The sequence below is a fragment of the Colossoma macropomum genome, unplaced genomic scaffold (assembly GCF_904425465.1).
Source record: "Colossoma macropomum unplaced genomic scaffold, Colossoma_macropomum, whole genome shotgun sequence".
Taxonomy (NCBI): Eukaryota; Metazoa; Chordata; class Actinopteri; order Characiformes; family Serrasalmidae; genus Colossoma; species Colossoma macropomum.
The window spans coordinates 31,286,778-31,308,525 of record NW_023494805.1 but is presented as its reverse complement, the minus strand read 5'-3'; the positions used below and the strand labels follow the sequence as shown (position 1 = coordinate 31,308,525).

Here is a 21,748-nt window from a genome sequence, read left to right as displayed (position 1 = left end):
AAATACCACTTTCAATCGCTCACTGTCCACTGTGCTTATTTTTCCTTTATTTTTTTCTTTCGTTATTCTATGGAGCCCCTGATGGGACTTTTTTTTTTAGGTAAAAATCTGGTGCGCACCAGATACTTTCAGGTGCAGACCAGTTACAGCTGTACAACCGGCTTTCTTTATGATATTGTTATTAAAATTAATTACTAAAATAATTTACGAAGCATATCGTGGAGCCACTGAAGGGACATGGTGTTTTTTTTTTTCCAAAAAAAATTGGTGAGCACCAGATACCATGTGGTTGAACACCCAGTACTATGTGGTGCACACCAGATACTATCCAGTGAAAAAAAAAAAAATTACAACACGTCCCTTTAGGGGCTCTGCATTATCCTTTGTAAATTAGTTTCGTAATTAATTTTAACAACAATATCATAAAGCAAGCCAGTTGCGCAGCTGTAACTGGTGTGCACCTGAAAGCAGTGGTGGACAGTAACTAAGTAAATGTAATTGGTTACTGTACTTAAGTAGTTTTTTTGTGTATCTGTACTTTACTGAAGTATTTCCATTTTGTGCGACTTTTTACTTTCACTCCACCACATTTCAAAGTCAAATATCTTACATTTACTCCACTACATTATGAGAAATCTGTTGTTCCTTTTGGCTTGTTTGTGTATAAAAACATAACATATCAAAACGAAAAGAAGCGCAAAGCAAGAACACCAATCAGGGCACAGCACGCACTTTGTTTTGAGCTTGTTTTGACCTGTTGGACATACCGACCCAGTGCAAGCATTCGGTTCAACATCAGTGCATCAGTGTAAAAATTTGGGAGAGTCTGTTCAACATAAATAATGGAACTAAGCTAACTTTGTGTAAATAGACAAAATAGACAAATATAGAATAGACAAATATAGAAATATGTACATATGCAGTTGTGACTGACGTGTCTTTTTTCTGAATTTATACACTTTTTCAGTTTATAGTAAATTTGTTTTGGCTAGTTTATGAACAGAGACCTACAGATGCAGTTTAGTAAAGGAAAACTCATTTGTGAACCTGCGATTAAAGTTTTTATTAAACTTAAACTTGTAACTAATCTGCAAATAAATCTTAAACCGAAACTTTGCTAGTTTGCGAAAAGTTATTTCAGAGCCACTCAGTTCTACCTAATGGAAACTGTTTGCCTTCAGTGTTTTCTGTTTATGATAATTTTAATAGACATCAGCATCAGACTAACTAATGACATTCTATTAAAAGACTGGATTACCAAGAGTGACACTGGAGTATTTTCACCTAAAATGAGTTAATGAAGCAGAGTCTTGTTACAAAAGTGATAACAGGACATTAAAGTCATAATTAATCTTTCAGTACTTTCACTTTCGATACTTAAGTACATTTGAAGGCAAATACTTTTGTACTTTTACTCAAGTGGAGGTCGAAAGGGAGGAACTTCTACTTTTACTGGAGTAATATTTTACCTTCGGTACCTCTACTTTAACTCAAGTACATGATTTGTGTACTTCGTCCACCACTGCCTGAAAGTATCTGGTGCGCATCAGATTTTTACCTTAAAAAAAATCGAGCCAGTAATACAGCTGTAACCAACCTAGCACAGTGTCAACAACATTTTTAACTAAATCTGTTTATATAGTCGTTTTTTTCTCATTTCATTTTAATTTTTTATGATTATTGTCTTAGTCTGTTTACCAAAATAAAAAAAAATAAAGCTGTGTGCATTTAAAATCTGTTTGATGAGTTTAAAAACCAGTTAGACCTTGCGTGTAGGCCAGTAATCTGGGTGGTCCGAGGTGGACCAGAAGTGCCAGTCTTATTAAGCCAGTGAAGTGATATATGCTTGCTATCTGTTCTGTCCATAAACCACTTAAAGCATTGCAGGGCACAGAATAAGGTGGATAAGATTATGTTAATCTGTACAATCAGCAAAGGTCCCCTCATATGGAGCAGTGAGCAGCACATATGGAGTTTTATATAGTTCAACCAATATAGATAAAAAAAATACCTTGAATTATTTCTGTTTAATATTACCCGTTTCATCCACTGTTGCATTATAATCCAATGTGCTTGACTACAAAGCTAAACCAGCTGGATTGTGTCACTGTTCAGTTGTTTACAAACTACACTTTGTTTATAGTGCAATCTCCACGTTGCAAAAGATGATGTGGTATCTGGACAAAAGGTCACCTCTAAAAAGTAAAGTGGTATTTGCTGACAGAAAGGTTTACTCTTGGCTGGTCAAGTAGGTCAGATGTAACACAAGCTAAACTATCTACACTATCTAAAATAAATGTACATCACTGTCAGTCTTGTGATTCATTATACATTTGAGTGTTTGTAGAAGTTATAATGCAACTATATATACACTGATCAGGCGTAACATTATGACCACCTCCTTGTTTCTACACTCTTTGTCCATTTTATCAGCTCCACTTACTATATAGGTGCACTTTGTAGTTCTACAATTACAGACTGTAGTCCATCTGTTTCTCTGCATACTTTGTTACCCCCCTTTTACCCTGTTCTTCAGTGGTCAGGACCCCTATGGACCCTCACAGAGCAGGTACTATTTGGGTAGCGGATCATTCTCAGCACTACAGTGACCTCATGTGTCTGCTGGACTGAGAATAGTCCACCAACCAAAAATATCCAGCCAACAGCATCCTGTGAGCAGCGTCCTATGACCACTGATGAAGGACTAGAGGATGACCAACAATCTGAAATTTTGTGACATCTCAAAAAAGCCTAACATTGCCTTATGAACTGTGATGTAACCTAAGAAACGTGTGCAGCGTGGCCAAAAGAAGGCCCAAAGTTCTCACCATCACAAGCTCGCCGGTAACACAGAGGCCCCTTGGCAACACTGAGGTCCAAGACAATTCAATGTTCCACCTATAGCGGGCGTGTGCTCGTGCCTGTTTGGATTGAACACCTACAGCCACAGCGGCCATTTGCTGATAAGGTTAGACACCCAGGCCTAGAGGGTGGCTGATAAGTTGTGAAGTAACGGTAACTGTAATTCTACACAGTGCATCTTTGCTCACTGGTCACTTAATTAGGTAAACTGACCTTGTTTCGACACTCTTTGTCCATTTTATCAGCTCCACTTACCCGATTGGTGCACTTTGTAGTTCTACGATTACAGATTGTAGTCTATGCATAATTTGCTATGTAGTAGTCGGGGGTGGAAATGGGCCGTAATGGAACAGAACCCTGTTCCGGGAGTCAAAGTCAGGACGGAACAGCATTCCGGCTTAGATTTTAAAAATCATTATCTATTTTTATAGGGAAACCGAGCATAGTTGTACTATGTTCTAAAGTGTACGCATGAAGTGAAGTGTCTGGTGAACACCCCTCAAGTTCAGCCTACAGCCAGTTCAGCCAATGGAAAGTCATGCTGCACCAAGTTCTGCCCACCCGGTCTCCATGGCAACACATGATAAGGCATGCAGTGTCCACAAGCAAGCAAAGTAAGCAAAGTGTGAGTTGAGTGGAAGGTAATGACTGATACTGTATTGTCTGTCCTACTAACAATAGCCATTCATTACGAGCTCGTTACAGGCCCGGACTGTCCATTGGGAGGACTGGGAGATTCCAGTGGCTTGGTCAGTCAGTTCACCCAAATGGGTCGTGCCAGATAGATGCAAAGATGAACTAAACTGTAGCTGCACAACACATTTTTATTTGCTCATTCTTTTAAATTTTAGCAGATGTGTTTCCACACCTCCAAAGTACAGTCTTATAAGTTGGTAGTGTTTCCTGCTTCTCCCAATCCAAGAAATCCCAAACACATTCAATGATGTTGAGGTCTGGACTCTCTCTGGATGGTGTGGTCAGTCCATTGTTCTGAGAACACTTCGTTGTTTGATTTACAAATTTTCTATTATCTCTTATTCTCAGTGAGGCCTTCAGACCCATAGCGTTGAGTTGTCTTCTCACAGTGGAAGGATGTACAGAGACGCCTGTGGGTTTTTCAGATCTGAAGCAAGAGTGGAGTTTGATTTTCTCCTCTCTCTCAAAGATGAAAGCTTTAAATGCTGATGGTGAGAGTTTGGTGGTTAGGTTTTCTGTTTTTTCACTTATTTTCCTTTGACTTTCCTCTTCCTTATGCAAGTGGAATATCTTATATCTAGTCTCCTAAAGAATTAAGAACTTGTATATCATGGATGTTTTGACTGGCCTCTGGCTTTGGCCCAGTACTGGACAATCCATTTGACGTAAAGGAGACTCAAATCAGAAACCCCCTTACAGTGCTTGCTCTCAAAGAAGAAGACGGAAAGTCTGCAGTGGATTGAAGACTCAATGTTGTATTATTACTGCATTCAGACAAGTAACCAAGAATGAAAGAAAAAAAGAATAATATTAAGAATAATATGCACTTTTTACTCTGTCCAAATATTTATACTCACTTAAAAATGAGGGCTTTGACTTAAGCACTATAATTCCAAAACCACAGCAAAGAAACTCCCAAAAATAAATCCACAAAAAGCTGACATTCTGTGCTTTAATCCGATTTCCATCTTTAAACCACAGAGGATACATAGACGTACAACAAAGATTTGGACTTTATTGTCACAGTACTGTGCAATCAGTCTTGATCAACTTCTAAGAAAATGTGTTCACTCATCATAAAAAAGAACAAAAATACAAATGGATACATTGTGTTTATAAAGTAATAAATGAGAAATTTAAATAACTGTTGAGATCAAGTCTCACTGAGCAGGCAGAAAGAACCCTTGGTCAGTCTTCTTTACAGCAAAATGTTCACTCTTATTAAAGGAATCCTCCAGCATGTTTTAACCTAAACACATTCTGACACCACTGTAGCACATGGCTGATTATTACAAACAGCAATTTCGATGTAATGAAATGATAGGAAGTATGTTGAATATAACACTGGCATCTGTTATGTAAAATATGTAACAGAAGCCAATATAGTAAGGTTGAAAAATACTGGGGTATTCCTTTAAAGCGAGAGTAAACAGTGCACAGGCTGACAGAAGTCACTGAGGTAATGGGATACCAATATGTTTTCCTGTAACACATTACGAGCCTCTAGCTCCAGAAGGATGGACATTCAACACCACCATCTCAAACAACCCAACAGCTAACATGCCTAAATCATATTAAATTCCACCAATTTCTCTGTATAATCAAACTGTTAGGAAGTAAACAAAGTCGTTCAGAGTGGTTTGATGTGAAATGCGCCATGCAAGAGTCAGAACTGTTCACAGTGGTGGTGATAGGAACCAGACGTCTTAAGTGTTTAACGGCTCTAAAAGCCCCCTAATAGAAAGTTACTACATGAAATGGTTTTGAATGTGTTGCCTGATACATCGTTTGGAGTCAGTAGGATTTCTATAATAAATCATTTCACACCAAACCACTCTGCATGACTTTCGCCTCTTTTCAAATGGTTCTGATCACAGAGTAACCGTTCCAGTGGCATTTCCACGCAGACATGGTTCGACACGGAACACTTACAAACCGTGCTCGGTGTGGTTTTCTCGATACAGTTAGCTAGCCGTGCTCAGGGCCACAGAACCATCTGGTAGGATGATGTAATGGCGTAGCTATTAGCTAACTGGTTCTAGCTGCATCCAACCGAAACCCCAACAACACTCAAATAAGTTCAGTTTGCTTTCAGAGTCACTGAATAAATGAAAGCTGTGCACGACTTTCAAACAACCATTCGATAAATGTCACAATCAATCTAGCACCAATCATTAATTAATATTGCTAACTAGGAGAGTCAAGTTGGTTAGCATTAGCTTAACTAGCAAGCTATCAGCTTTTCGGTTTACCAGGTTAAGTTCTGATTCTGGTGTTGGAGGGATAGAAAGCCAAAATTAAAGCTGCTGCTCTGTGGTGGTTGGATCTGTAGCTTCTTAGCTGGGCTAATGCTAACTGGCTCTGTGGCAAACAGATTCAAAAAGTGAGTAGGCTAACAATAGTGTAGCGTTAGTTAGCAGGCTAAATGTTCCACAAGCTCGGTTCCAGCTAACACATGCTCAAATAATACCTGTTTAGAGGATAAAGACTCAGAGTGCACAAAATCGAGTGACTGTTGTTGGTCTGACAGCCAGAATCTAATGTGTTCTGCAGCATTTAGCAGCACAGCAGATGGAAACAAACCCGTAACCGGCCTCACGAGTTTGAACCAGCGTGGAATAGCACAGTACAGGCCTGGGAGCTATTTGGCTCCACAGTGGAACAGATGCCTTTGTTAACATCTCCGTGATTAGTATGATCACCCTTTAATTGAGTGAGTCGTCCACCTGTGCTGTCCACCAAAACCCCCTAAAAGCTTATGTTGTAGCTAAAGTTCTGGCATTAACAGGTTAATACTGGCAAGTAGGCTGAGACTGGAACCTTTTATTGAAGTCTTTCACTAACTCTCAAGTTTGCCAACAACCTGAAAGCCTTTCTCTGCATCTTTTCCATCATTTTTGTGTTACAATATACAAATAGACGACCCTGTTACAGAGGCCATCAGTCTCTTCCGGCAGTACTAGCCAGTCCTCTGTAGAAATGGGAAACAAAGGTTGGATCTTTCTCTTCCAGGCTGTTCAAGAAAGCATTTCTTTCCTCTTCACTCCATGTCTCGAACCACTGAGTCCACAGCCTCAACTGGCACTCGAAAATGTTGGGCGGGCGGTCTTTTACCTGGAATGCAGAGAGAAACACGGAGTGATAACCAGATGGCACCACAACTAAACAATAGGGCTAAGATAATTTGAATACTTAAGAATATTTTGGTTATGTTGGTATTTGTTTCTCTAATATTTGAAGCTTTGTCTTTTTTGTCAAGCCACAAAAACTGTAACCTAACCTACAACAAATTTCATAAGCAGTGGCCTTTAGATAGTTATTGTTAATACACTGTATGGCCAAAAGTGTATGCGCACTCATAATTATTGAGTTCAGGTGTTTCAGCCACACTCATTGCTAACAGCTGTATAAAACTAGCACATCGCCATGCAGTCTCCATAGAGAAACCTTGGCAGTGGAATGGGTCGTACTGAGGAGCGCAATGAATTTAAATGTGGCACTGTCACAGGATGCCACCTTAGCCACAAGCCAGTTTGTTAAATTTTTGCCCAGACAGAGCTGCCCTAGTCAACTGTAAGTGCTATTATTGTGAGTTGGAAACATCTAGTAGCAACAACAGCTTAGCCAAGAAGAGGAAACAGCACTCAAAACCACAGAGTGGGGCCACCGAGTGCTGAATCGTTGCATAAAAATCACTTACTACACTACTAGTTCCAAACTTCCTCACATTATCTTTGAGTGCCTTTGACAAAATCCTATGCAGTGGTTCCATGAAGATCTGTGAAGGGTAGCACTTACTTTAGGTCATTGATATGAAGTGATGAAATGAAATGATGCATGTAAAAATCACCTGGAGTGTATTGAGCTGGTCCAATAAGCTACTAACTTTTCCTGGTACCGCCTTTGACACCAGGTCTTGTAAAAAGCGCTCTCTTTGCGGAGGACCCCAGCCTAGAAACCAGCTTAATACACATCTCTGTTCCTGGAGAGTCACGTAAGACAGAGGAAGAGCATCATGGCTCCCCCTCATGGTGAGAGAAGAGGTACATGATAGCTCTCCCAGGCTTGGGGGCACCACATCCTGTGAAACACGAGGGAAGTCTGTAATGGAGGACGGAAGCAGGCTCGGACCCTCGGATGAAGCTGCTGGTACCGCTGCGCTGAGGTTTGATTCGAGGAATGTGTGATTATTCGCCATAAAATTCTTCATGGAAGACGGCTGTTGCTGGCTTGCCTCTTGCAGGGCGTGATGGAACCAGGCCATTTTCTAAGACAAGCAGAAGTGCAGCATTTTAGACACTCTGATCTACCAAGTGTTCAACTGATTACATCTAATAAGAAGCAACGGTTAATTGGGTCCCTTTCTTTAGGTCAGTTGACAATCATTTATCACATCATGCTTTGTAAATCTCAAATTTGACCCCTGGTCAAATGACATGTTTTGTTTATTGGCTAAACGAATACAAGTTAACACATCCTCAAACATGGCTTTACAGATTGTAGTCCATCTGTTTCTCTGCATACTTTGTTAGCCCCCTTTCACTCTGTTCTTCAGTGATCAGGACCACCACAGAGCAGATATTATTTGTGTGTTGGATCATTCTGAGCACTGCCGTGTTTTTAAACACCTCAGTGTCACTACTGGACTGATAATAGACCACTAACCAAAAATATCCAGCCAACAGTGTCCTCTGTTTGTCTTGCAGGGCCCAAGGACAAAAAGCAACTCTCTCATTTTATAAAAAGTAGCGCTTTATAAGGACACTGAGAATTTTAAAAGTTACATGTCGCTGCTGTTGGAACAAAACCTTTTATCTCCAAAATGACAATTTTACTTTTAATGTAAGTCAATGTAACCAGACTTTTTTTCCCAAGTAACCGTTGGCCATTTCTTTCGGTCCATTCATCATGAAATTTACACCAATGTAAAGGGCAACAGGCAGTTTCAAATTATGTCAAAAAATGGCAAAAAATGGAGATACAGCGTGTTCCAACAGCAGCGACAAACAAACCTCAATTCCTGACAAGGTGAGACATATGTGTATTTGAAATGCAAAAAGCAGTAAATTCTTTACTAAAGATTAGTAAATTCATTTTGACCTATATTTAATTGAAAACAGTACAAAAACACAATACTTGACGGGTCTGGACAGCAGGTAGAGCAGTCTAGCACCCACTCCCTGACAACACAGCCCATGCTGTTGTAACAAGTGCGGAATGTGTCTTGGTGTTGAAATAAGCATAGATATCCCTGAAAAAGATGTTGTGTAGAAGGCAGCATAAGCACTCCAAAATGTATATCCTTCAGTGGTCATGTGATTTCACAGATGTGCAAGTTACCCATGACATGGACCCTAATACTCCCCATACCATGACAGACGCTGACTTTGGAACTTTACACTGGTAACAGTCTGGATGGCCCGTTTTCTTCTGTGGCCCAGAGAACACAGCGTACATTATTTCCAGATACAACTAAATAGAGCTGGGCGATATGGCCAAAAACGTTATCACGATAAACAAAATTCATATCGTTCGATATTGATACACATCGCGATAAATGTCAAATCATTATTTCTTTCATGTTTGAAGGCTGATTTTGCTCCTGGGTGGTTAATTGTGGTTGTAAACTATCACTTATGGTCCGATCATGACAAACACTCGGCAAACAGTGGAACATTTCACTAATCTGTCTTGGGACAGTGGCAGAAGGTTTCTGAGCTGTTTTTATCAGCTTGAAAAGCACAGCTGCAATTTTTGTAATAGTCATGATTTAAGAAAAAAAACACATTATTTTTAGCTGTCTGGTGACGAGCGCTCGGCTACCCCGTTACAAATGCTAAACAAGTGGCCAACAACAGTGCTAAACTCTTTAGTTTCTCAATATCGTCAGCTCGGTTCGGTAGGTCACTGCGGTCACTCCTACCACATCCATGTCAGAGCAGATCACAGTATTCAGACACCAGCTAGCGACGACTGGATTTCTCTATGCTATCGTAGTAGTTTAAGGGGTGAACCGCAGTATATCTGACGCTCGCTGTGTAAAAGCATTATCTGCAGTGTGAATCTCTCACACCAGACAAGTCCTCCTTTTAGGCATGTTTAAACTGAAAGCGGTGATTTTGTGTCTTGTTTGATCTACCGTATCATTAATTCACCGTGTTTTGCCGGAGCGCTGCTTCAAGTTAGCCAGCAGCTAAAAACAGCTAGCCTGGAGAGATAGCGCTCTCCCGCTCTCCAATGCCTCACAGCTTCCTCAGTTTACTTTCGAACATGAACCCACTTCTTTCTTTCACTTTCGTTGCTCGAGAATGCACTAATACTAAAATATGACGGTTTGGCGCTGTAACACGGCGCTGCAGACGTGATTTAACACCACTAAAGTTGTTAGGATGTTAGTAAAGAGGTGAGTTCACTGTAGGACAGTACAGTTACACCACTGACCTCGTCACTCACACTCGGTCACAGGAGAACAGATCGCCGGCTGCTCCACTCAAACAGGGACTGTATAACTCCGCGTTTCAGCCGTTGCTAAAGTATATTTGGCGACCCTTTTTTTACTCGTGGCCCCCTCCCTCTCTAATCAAGTCGAAAAACTCGGAAAGTGCGCCCTCTCCTGGCAACAGCAGAGTAGTGTCGCTTTCCTTGCAGTAGAAAACGCCACCAGGGCTTTCGCTGAAACGTGGAAGTGTGAGAATGGTGTATTATATCGAACATTTATCAAACCTGTCTTATCGCTCTATCGAGGAAAAGTTATATCGCGATACTTATCGTTATCGTTTTATCACCCAGCCCTACAACTAAAAGGTTGATTCGTCAAACTACAATACACGTTTCCACAGCGCATCAGTCCATGTTGTTGACATGGCTTCTGTTGTACAGATGCAGCGATGAACTGTGTTTCTTTACAACGATTTGTGAAGTATTCCCGAGCCCCTGTGGTAACATAATTAATTTAATTATACTGATTAAACTGTCCTGGTCCCAACTTTTGGGAATGTGCTGCAGGCACCAACTACAGATTGAACGTATAGTTACATAAAACTGGATTTACAGTTTGCTGCCTCCTGTTTCTATTTGCATTTCACATTCTGTCACAACTTTTTTGGAACTGAGGTTTGTAGAATAACAGGGATGCATGATAATATTAAACTCATATCTGTATTAGTCAAATGTTTTTGCACTCCAAACTGATATCTGACATATTTATTGTACTCTGGAACAGAACATTTAATTGATGCCGGGTTACTAAAATGTCAGCATTTTAATTATTTATTTGTATTATTTGTATTCACTGCACAAATAAACGTTACATTTCTCTACAATGTAAACCCAAGTGGGCTCAGTTCTTATTTCTACATCTTATATTCTTTTATAAATTCTCAAAATGGGGCATCCAAAAGAAAAAGGTTAATTTAGGCCAACTTTGGGCAGCCCTCAACTAGATGATGACCAACATAAACTGTGCAGCAACTGATGAGCTACAGTCTCTGACTTTACATCCACAAGGAGGACCAGCAAGGTAGCAGTGTCTAATGGAGTGGACAGTGAGTGGACACAGTGTTTACAAACTCCAGCAGCACTGCTGTGTCTGATCCACTCGTACCAGCGCAACACACACTAACACACCACCACCACGTCAGTGTTACTGCAGTGCTGAGAATGATCCAGCACCCAAATGATACCTGCTCTGTGAGGGTCCATGGGGGTCCTGACCATTGAAGAACAGGCTAAAAGGGGGCTACGGAGCCCCGCTGGTGACATCCTGCATAAATAAAAATAATGCGTGGCCACGACTTAGTAAGGCATGGGAATGAGATCCTAATGTGTGGCCACGACTTAGTAAGCCGTGATCTTGTTCCCACGCCTTATTAAGTCGTGGTCACGCATTAGGATCTTGTTCCCACTCGTTAATAAGGCGTGGCCACGCATTATTTTTATTTATACAGGATGTCGCCAGCGGGGCTCCGTAGGGGGCTAACAAAGTATGCAGAGAAACAGATGGACTACAGTCTGTAACTGTAGAACTACAAAGAGCTCCTTTATGGTACGTGGAGCTGATTAAATGGACAAAGAGTGTAGAGACAAGGTAGGGTGCCTAATAAAGTGACCAGTGAGTGAACAATAGTGAACTGCCAGAATTTACTTAGCTATAAGAGATTTATAGGGATTTCTGTAGTATTGCAGTTTACCTACATAATGCATTAATACCAAATGAGCAGACTCTTAATGATATATTTGCTGGGCAATGTTATTAAAATTATAAAGAACACATATTTGGCTGTTTGTTCCTTTTCTGAGAGAAAACAAACATTATTGAACACAAAAATAATGACTTTGTTCCCTAAAAAGAGAAACTGTCCGTTACAATGTTTACCTGACGACGGTCTTCACGATGTCTACAGAAAAAGCGGCGTCTCTGTGACCCGCATAATCTGCAGAACCGCCCTCAGCTTCGTCCTCAGGCCGCTGGAAGAGAAGTTCACACTTCGATATCTGTCTTAGTTTCACAGGTTGTGCTGTTTTTATTGTTTCCACTAAAACAGACCCTCCATGTTGTGAGGCGGAGGAAAGAGCTGCTCTGCTTCCTCCGTAGAAGAGTTTCCGGCGTGTCGGGCCAATACCTCTCCCTAGCGGCCGACGCGCGATCAGCACGACCAGCGCTTAAAGGGGACTTCCACCAAATTTTCAACATTTCTGCATAATTAAATGGTTAAGAGGTCATTCAAAGTGGTTGGGTGTGAAATGTTCCGTTTAGATATACTTTACTGAATCGTTCGCAGCAGCGGTGATAGGAACTAGACGTCTTTAAGGGTTTAAAGCCTCTAAAAGTGGTCACTAAACCTGGTCCTGGAAATCTACCTTCCTGTGGACTGTAGTTCGAACCACTATCGACCGCGCCTACTCCAGCTAATTAACGTGTCCAGAAGTCCTTGATTGGCTGGATCAGATGCTTTAGTGTAGGTATGGGGGAGGGGCAGAAAGTTAGATGGAGGTTGTACTGAACTCTCCAGGAGGAGGGTTGGAGACCGCTGCTCTGAAAGCTACATCACAATTACGGATATGTTGCCAGATTTATCACTATTTCACTACTATCAGGATTACATACAAAAACTCAGAAGACACATGTAGGCTCACCGAGCATTTTTGGATAGTAAATAAATGGTTATGAATATTTGTGTTGTAGACATGGCAACCCCTGGTTCCTATCACCACCACGGTAAAGGAATCAGAGTCGTTAAGTTTCTTTAAATTTCTATAAATTCCTGTTCCATTTGTAAATTAATTATTTGTGTGATGTCACAAAATCCATTTATTTACATAAATCTGCTTATTCAGTCTACAGCAGTTTAGCCCCGCCCATCATGCTGGAGTTTTTTTTTGTTGTTAACTTGGGATAACTAAGGATATGTGCCCTTTAAAGAGGGATTCCACTGCTTTTTCAAAATTTCTGCATAATTCAGCCGTGGAGATGTAAACAAACTCACTCAGCGTGGTTTGATGTGTAATGGTTCACTGTAGAGAAACTTACCCACTAAGTTTTATTTACAGTTGTGGTGATAGGAACCAGGGGTCACAATGTTTACACAGCAAATATAGCCATTTTATTTACTATCCAAAACCACCAGTGAACGTTCACGTGTTTTCTGAGCTTTTATATGTAATGTTGATGGTGAAACACTGTTAAAACTGGAAAAATTAGTTTCCGTTTGGGATTATTTTGCCTCAAAACACCCTGCACGAACCCCTCCACCATGAATGAATGAAAAAAACAGCTTGAGGCTAAATGCTTATCTTAAAACTATCATAAAACAAAGACATCAGGAAGTGTATTTATGAACATTTCATGTGATAACCTTCTGTATTGTAGCTTTTAGCGGCATTAAAACTCTTCAGACGTCTGGTTCCTATCACCACCACTGTGAACAATTTTTATTCGGTAAGTTTCTCAAGAACGGAGCATTTCACACCAAACCGCTCCGAATGGTTTTGTTTACATCTCAAACATCTAATTATGAAGAATATTTGAAACAAAAAGCTGGATTTCCCCTTTTAACATGAGCTGAAGAGAAAATCTCGTCTATGAGATTTTTATAAGCACCAGCTCGAGAACACATCCGCGCTTTTTGGTTAAAAAAAAGACCCCCGCGACCCTTAATCTGTTCCTCAAAAACGTAAAGATGTTTATTTCAAACTCTTGAATGACTAAATTCAACACAAACACGAGCCCGCTCGAGTATAAATCGTCTTTTATTCGCCAGCTCGCCGCTTTGCTCCCGCTGACTTTGTTGTTCCGGAAAGGCTGCTCGCGCTGCTCTGACGTCAGCGCGAGAGGGCGTTGCGCTTCCACGCGCCAGAGAACGGAGGAAGAGCGGCGCTTCAACATGGCGGACCTCGAAGACGTTACGCTGGACGGGAGACCGCTTCATTCCCTCCGAGTGGCGGATTTGAAAGCAGCCTTGGAGGAGAGAGGGCTGTCGAAGAGCGGACAGAAGAATGCCCTCATCAAGCGGCTCAAAGGGGTCAGTCTGAGACTCAGTTTGTGGCGGAGAGGCTCGGAGACCGCGATGATGATGCGAGGCCGAGTGTTTGCTGTGGTTTGGGGGAGCTAGCTTAGCTGAGCTGGGGCTGCGGGGTTACTGTGTAGTTTGTCGCCGCTTTTTCCGTCTCTTTTCCCATCCATGTTGTTTGGGAATTCAGACGATGGTCGAGAAAAGCCGAAGTTCGCCAGCTTTTTCGTTTGAATTTTCCGTTCCACCTTAAATGGTGCGGCGGTTACGTTCGGCGGCCGTCGGCGCCAGAATGAAACTGCCGCACCGTTTAAGGTGGAACGGAAAATTCGAATAAGAAACCAACTTTGTCCCTCTTTTATCGAAAGTCGTGTTTGGTTTTGTGCCACGCGGTTGTAGTCGGAACCGAGGGGGTCGAGGAGGCGCAGAGAAGCGTGCCGAGCGCCTGTGTGCCTCCTAAACCTGCTAAACCCTTCCAGCCAGCTGTTGGTCGTCCCTGGCTAGCGTTAGTTAGCTAGTTTTCCAAGTTGTCGGCGGCTCTGCGCTTTGTGTGCATGAGGCGTTTCGGAGGGTGGGGGGTTCTGGTTTTATGAAACGGAGACGCGTTTAGGAATAAGTAGAAAGGGATTTCAAAGCTCCCTCCTCCACCACCAAATCAGTGCTCACCATTTTTTAGTTTCGGTCTCTGCGGGTTAGCGGCCTTTCAGTGTTTGGGATCGAGCGCTGTAAACAGGAGGCGCGCAGCAGTTGCCTTGCATGGGCGGAGAGTGCTCTGTTTTCTGTTTTGATGAATGTGGAGTAGAGAGTTCAGAGAGTATCGATATCGGTATATCGGTCGATACCAGCAGAAAATGCTGGATCGGACATTGGAGAGAAAAAAGGAATCCATTACAATTTTTTTTTAATAAATCCAATCTAAAATAACACAGTTATGTAGAGCTGGGCAATAAAGCAAAATGTAACATCACAATACTTCTAGAAGTTTTGTGTCACAATTTTTTTTCTGAAGTTAGAACAGACAAAGTAATTCCACATGTTAAAAATGCTGTAGAAACTATGAAACTATGATAACCAGTTGCTTGTATTCAACATTTCACACGCCGTACTGCGCTAAATCCAATTAATTAGGACTGAACTTGCTCTCTTTTTAATCGAACATGGTGTTGGAAAGTGATTTTTAAGTACCAATAATATCCACAATATGCTCAGACAAGCTTATTGTGGTATATTTTCATGTAATGTATCACAATAACGATAAATATTGTCATGTTAGTTAGGCTATGTATTCCTTTATGTGGGGTAGTACAACGTTAGAGCTTTTACTGGGCTTGAAATTCTGCTCTGAACCAGAAAGCAGCCTGAGAATTTCCTATCTGAGCCCAAACTGAGCTACATCATCATGTCTTGAGTCCCAAAACTGACCCAAACCGGCCTGTCATATCTGATAGTTGCACCGGTTAAATTATGGCATAGTGATAATAATAGTTGTCATCATCGTGGATGAATTAACTAATGTTGAAGTGATAGCATATTAAAAATAATCAGCCAGGATTAGACAGATATAAGAATTTACACCAAGCCAAAGAATTTTGTGGCCAAATTAAAAGGAACACATTTATTGTGTAAACAGTGTATTTACAATCAACAAGCATGCTCCAAATACCAGGTATTGCCTTGCATTACATTAACAGGGACATTGCCACTGTGGTAACCATGGTGGTCCCTTTGCCAAGGTGGTCTGTCATGGGCTGGAAGATGAATTGTTTGTATATCAAAATCACCATTTGAGTTTATTTTTCAGATTACAAGAGATGCAATTTTTTATGATCTACATTATCACTAATATTGTTTTAGCATTTACATATTAAGAGGGGAGATTTAACCTAATAACGTGGATCTTGTGAACCGTCTCTTGATGAGTTAGACCAATCCGAAGCAACTAAACACCCATGTGCTGTGACATCACAACCACAATTAACTTGCAGTCTGCCACACTGTTCTGTGCTCAGGATGCAAGCCAGAAGGAAATGGACGTGCTGGTCCTCAGGCCAAAAAAAGGCGCAGGCGTTAATTTATAGAAAATAATAATTGCCATTGCAGTGTTGGTCAGAAAATCACAATTTGATATTTTGCCCAAATTGTTCAGCCCTGGCATCATCCAAACTGAGCTATTGCAGTGAGGGTCTCTTGGTGTAAGGCCAACATATTTAACACGTTATTTAAGACTTTATTTTAGTGAGTAATATTGGCATAATTTAGCTAGTGGAGCTGCATCTATGACACCAGGCAGGCCATTTCAGCAGCGAAGACTATACACGGTCCCCACACCATCACATTAGCTATTGCAGCGATGACAGTTAAATGCAATTTTTAAAAATGTGAAATGTTGTGGCCAGCGGCACCAGGCGATATGCAGAGTGTACACCTGTAACCGATGTCCAAAATGAAGTTCGGAATCCACTTTGCCAGATTTATTCACCACCAGTGCTCTCAAACAGTGTCTCATTTCTCCAGTCTGTACAAACTTTCCATGATGCACTGTTCTCATGCTATGTGTGCTGATTGCAAAATACTCTACTCAGTCGATTTTCTGTTTTTATTTCTCGCACGTCCATTTTTTCACGAGCTGGGTCTGGTGGACCTACATGCCTAATTCTGTCAGTATGAGTGAGTGACTCCAGTGCCCCAGTTTTAAGGTAATGAAAGTAGAGAGAAAGAATAAACTAAAGGAAACTAGTAATGTTGAGGAAATGTAACATTGAACAATAAATGCTGTAGCCAGGCTGTGAGAATCTGGGCCCGACCTGAGCCCAAAACATATTTGGGAAATTACTTCAGAGCTTGACCTGAGCTGTCTGGTCCTGTGTGGTCTGAACAAATATTTTTGAGCTGTGTAGAGTGTTTGAATAGTTTCAGCAGGGGGAGCATGATGGTCTAGTTTTAGATGCTGATCTTGATCGAAGTGCTTCAATTACAATTTGTTGTTTTTTTAATGCATGGTAGTTTTGAAAGAAAAAATATTGGATTAATTGGGCAATACTGGAGGTTTCAATGTCAGCGTTGGTTAAGAAAAAGTGGTATCAGGCCATCCCTAATGAGTAGCCAGATGTTTGTAGTTTTATTTAGATCTAATGCTGAATGCTGAGTTAATTTGAGTAGCAAGTCATTACAGACTTATTTTTAACTCACTAGTCTGTGAGTAAATGCAGATATTTGTGTTTTCCTTGATAATCTGCATGTTGAATTAAATTCACGTTCTTAAAAAGGAGTCAGCCTAGTGTGCTGCGCTTGCCAGTGGATTCCTTTGAAACAGCTTTTTATTATTTATTTCTCTGAAATGAAAGTTGTCCTTATTTCAAACAGCCTGTTTTGGTGTGGTAAAAAGGATGCAGCGCGTTTTTTTTCTTTCGTGCTTTCATTTAAGTATGTATGTTATGTAGAAGGATGAACTGGATTTACATCTGTGAAATCGTTTCAGGCTCTCATGCTGGAGAACCTGCAGAGAACCTCGACCCATCATGTTGGTCTTCAGCCAAACTCGCAGGTAAGCCAAACTAGCTGTCATCAGAGTAATATATGCTTTATCTGAGCTATACTTTGTCTCGGAGAAAAGTGATCAGTGAACCTAAACCCTCTTTTAATCTGTCTGTGCATCAGATTGGGGAGGAGATGAGTCAGAACAGCTTCATTAAACAGTACCTTGCAAAGCAACAGGAACTTCTGAGGCAGCGTCTGGAGAGAGAGGCACGCGAGGCGATTGAAACCGATGGTGAGTTTTTAACAGTTTTGTCACTTCAGCTTCTTGTTTAGCAGAGTTGCTAGTGCAGCTTATTCAAAGAGTTTATTTTCAAGTTAGTTATAAATTATTTTTTACACATCAAACATTGGAATGTATGATAAACTGTGAGTAGCTTGAGGTGATGACTCTGGTTTCCTTTAAAGACACTGCAGAGTGAGTAACTTCCTCGCAGAATAGAGTAGCTAGATTTCTGTAGATTTGTATTGAAGCAGTTTTAAGTGTTTTGTTGCTCACAGCTCATTTCCATCCAGTTCACTTCATAGCCATAAAATGCCTGTGAAAACAAATGCTGACCTTTGCTTTATTGAATAATAAAGTTATTGGAAAGTTTATTGTATATTTCAAATTGTGTGTGTGTGTGTGTGTGTGTGTGTGTATCTTCCTTTGTTTGGCTTCCCTGCATTTTTCGTTTTTACAGATGATGCCGCAGAATTTGAATGCTTTTAGTGCTGTAGGGCATATTTATGGGGATATGACTGCATATGAGAAAGTTCTGGGAAGTTGTTTTGCAGTGTAGTTTTCCTGTCAAACATTTTCACTATAATATTTGTAACAAGTCAAGTATCAACAAATAATTTATCCACCAATATCAAGTGTTGGTAATTGCTATCGCCTTATTCATCATACTTTTCAAATCATTAAAGCTTTGTTGCATAAATTCTCTTGGATGGAAACCTTTCTAGTGAAAGGTGTCTTGAAATGTGAAGTGCACATTTACATATTGGGATGGTGGTGAGAAGCTCAGACACCCTAATCTGCTAAATTGCTCTCTGGTATTAAAATGCAGTCATAATATTTCAGAGAAATCCTTAAACTGAAGCAGAAATTGAGAAGTCTGAGCTGTAGTCATGACGCTTAGAGCACATGGTTGTCATAGAGAAGCAAGAGACAAAGCTTTGGAAAGGCGTGAGATGTGTCATGTAGGTTCCTTTAAGACAGAGGTCACTAATAGGCGGACCCAGGCGCTGTCCTATGCGGACCTGGACCTAAAACCGATAAACTGGAGAATTATTTAATTTCGACAGGGTGGTCCTATTGCAATTGGCGTAGGATTTTTACTGTACCGGTTTAGCATCCCGGGAAACTCACAGACCAATCGTATGCATTGTAAATATCACACGTGACGCTCCTCAGCCAATAAGATCTGTGCATTACGATGAGCACTGAGACTCAAGTGAGTGATGTACAGACAGTGGAGAGACAAGGTGAGAAACAGCAGTCGGAAGTTATTTTACATGACATTCTAAAAAGAGAAAACTGACAACGTTGAAATAAGACTGAATTGTACTTTATTTGATTTGACATTCAGTTGTTGACTGTATAAGATGTTGCTATACCTACTAGGCTACTTCAGTCTGCAGTATATGGCACTGAATCATGTTGCAAGTTAGACATTATGATGTTCGGACCTTTGCTTGAGAAAATTTTCTCTAACTGGATGTTACTGAATTTTAATTAAATACCCCTGCTTTAAGGCTTATTCCCCACCGAGTCTGAATTTTATGGCCGAAAAAAAAACACGTCAAGTTTTAAAATCAAACACACGTAGGTTAATATCATGTTTCACGCTGAGACTGAAACTGATGGACTTTGGCACAGTGTAATTCTTTTAAATTGGAGCCGGCTCGGTTTTCTGCATTGTGCGGATGTGTTTAGAGTCAGGCTGACCAATCAGAGCTCTGTTGTCATGGTTGCAGCTCAAAAAACCGTGCCTGATGCATGACGCGCAAAGATGCCGGTATGGCTCTTAGAAAAATGCAGAGGTTAAAAAAATATATGGCGGACTGTGGCTGAGGGGCTGGGGAGTGATGGTTAGTACATTACAGTAACTCTACAAAGCCCCCTTTTTTTTATAGTTTATCTAGGTCGGACGTCAGCAACCCACCTTGAGAGCCCCAACTTTTTTTTTTTTTTCATTTTACCGTCTTGGCTGTAAATATGTCTGTGTGCTAATGTCCTAGTATAGGCTAAAACATATAAACAAAAACACAGACTTGCTTTGCTCTGCTTTAAACTTTCAGCTCAGCTAAAGCCACTTTTCTCGCATCTCTGGCAGGAAACTTTTCTGCAAAAGTGGAATAGTTTCTTGTAAAACGTCTCGTTCATCTTTAGCTTTGTGAGTTTTTAGTGTTTGACAGATTCTCATTGCAGATATCTCTTTGCTGTTTCGTTAGCTGCTAGCTAGATGAAACTGTTGTCTGCGTTTCTATGTTGACCAGCACTCCAAACTTCAGGGTTAAAGGGTGAATTAGCAGATATAGGCTTCATTAACTCCAGCATTTAAGACCATTTATTGTTAAAACTGTGTTGAACGATCAGCAGAGCTTTATTTTACTGCAAAGGAGGATTATTTTATTTTTACCTACAAATCTAATTCTAAATCTGCTGTGGAGCTGCAACAGGGCAGTAAAAGACCCCTGACGGAAGTGTATCCTAGTCTGATCATGCCCACAAAGAACCACAAACTGTTAGCTTTTCTCATTAACGAACACTCCATTTTAACGAGAGGAGCAACAAGCAGAAGAAAAGCCTCAAGTTCTTCCACTTACATTGAAAATACCTTCAGAATTGGTTGCGATGGTCGCTTGTATGTTGGTGTCTTAAAAGAAAAATACATTCATTCATCCTCGCTACTACTCAAAGAATCCATTTCTTCTTCCTCTTCCATCTTCTTCCCGCAGTTTTAGAGTGTTTAGAGAAAAAAACACCTGGACTTGGTCTGAAGGTACCACTACATTTATAAAAAAATTGCATCTTTTTTTTTTTTTTTTCATCTGAAAATACTGTATTAGACGGGTTTGTTTTGTGATATTCTAAAGCCGTAAGTATGTGAGGCTGTGCGTAACAGTGAATTTACCACCATTAAGTGGTGTTGGGCCGACGTGAGGTGGAGTAGAATTACTGTAATGCACAGCCTTGAAAGTCTAATTGCTTTTTTTCCAAGCAAAGACAAAATGCAGTGGGTAAAAAGATGAAATATTTTCTTTGAGATTAATAGGCTCTTTTAATGTCACAGTGAAATGAGCTGTGTGATCTGTTATTTTAAACTTGAAGGAGAAACAGCAGACACTCCAATGACCATGCTCAGCAAAATTTACAGAAACATTGCTTGTTTTTAGAAAGGAAAGCTTCAAAGGAAGGAAGATGCTTTCATTTTCCTGCTGTGCAAACTCCGTGCCAAAATGTGTGTGTGTGTGTGTGTGTGTGTGTGTGTGTGTATATATATATATATATATATATATATATATATATATATATATATATATATATATATATATATATAACATAGCTACCCCTAACATCAGCCGTCCCCCAAAATCGGCCGCTTGCGCGCATTGCGCAATTCCTCTCTCTCTCTCCGCCAATTGCTCAGGCGAAATTCAAAACACATAAGCTTGCGCCTTACAAGGGCATCTAAACTTTATTCTAGCAAAAAATCATATCTGAAAACAATATTTAAGTATCACTAATAACGTTGTAATTCTGCGTGTACAAATGGAACACACAACCCATTTTCATTCCACGATGGATATTCGTCTGTGTAGAAAGTTAGCATATCGGTTAGCTTTCTCTGCTCTGAGGTAAGTTTGCCGCCATGGTGTTACGTATATGGCGTAAGGGTGCCCACAGAGGACAAACTTAACCTCATTGTAAGGCATTGAGTCTGGTAGGAATGATGCGTAAACACGATTTCTCATTTGACTGGCACAACCAGGCGCGCAGCAAAGAGCTGTGCTCTATACTTAGTTAAACAAGCAAATCAAGTTGGATAATGAAACAATGCAATAACATCACATTTTACTAACGAATATATACATATATTTTATGTTTTTTACAATTTTATACGCTGAATTCTAGGCTGAAAGATGAGTTACGGAAAACC

At 40.6% G+C, this 21,748-nt stretch overlaps 2 protein-coding genes across 3 annotated transcripts in view; one reads left to right on the top strand and one right to left on the bottom strand.

Annotated features, from left to right (window-relative positions):
* Positions 1-4,496: 4,496 nt before the first annotated feature.
* cunh14orf119 (chromosome unknown C14orf119 homolog) lies at positions 4,497-14,823 on the bottom strand. The gene is made up of 4 exons (XM_036597825.1): positions 14,733-14,823; positions 11,933-12,252; positions 7,409-7,825; positions 4,497-6,672 (listed from the first exon to the last, which is right to left on the bottom strand). Exons 3-4 carry the CDS (start codon positions 7,820-7,822, stop codon positions 6,499-6,501), a joined length of 588 nt encoding a protein of 195 aa, XP_036453718.1. The 5' UTR covers positions 7,823-7,825; positions 11,933-12,252; positions 14,733-14,823; the 3' UTR covers positions 4,497-6,498.
* Positions 13,899-21,748, top strand: part of acin1a (apoptotic chromatin condensation inducer 1a) — a 31,878-nt gene continuing 24,028 nt past the window's right edge. For both annotated transcript variants that reach the window (XM_036597824.1, XM_036597822.1), the window contains exons 1-3: positions 13,899-14,078; positions 17,545-17,610; positions 17,724-17,835. In XM_036597824.1, the coding sequence (XP_036453717.1) occupies positions 13,941-14,078; positions 17,545-17,610; positions 17,724-17,835 (316 nt within the window). In that variant the 5' untranslated portion in view covers positions 13,899-13,940. The remainder of the gene's footprint in view (positions 14,079-17,544; positions 17,611-17,723; positions 17,836-21,748) is intronic.

Excerpts from the sequence above, each read along its gene's own strand:
- cunh14orf119 (XM_036597825.1), bottom strand. The coding sequence starts at position 7,822 with ATGGCCTGGTTCCATCACGCCCTGCAAGAGGCAAGCCAGCAACAGCCG. Across the intron at positions 6,673-7,408 it reads ACCAGCTCAATACACTCCAG|GTAAAAGACCGCCCGCCCAA; the intron begins GTGATTTTTACA and ends TCTGCATTCCAG.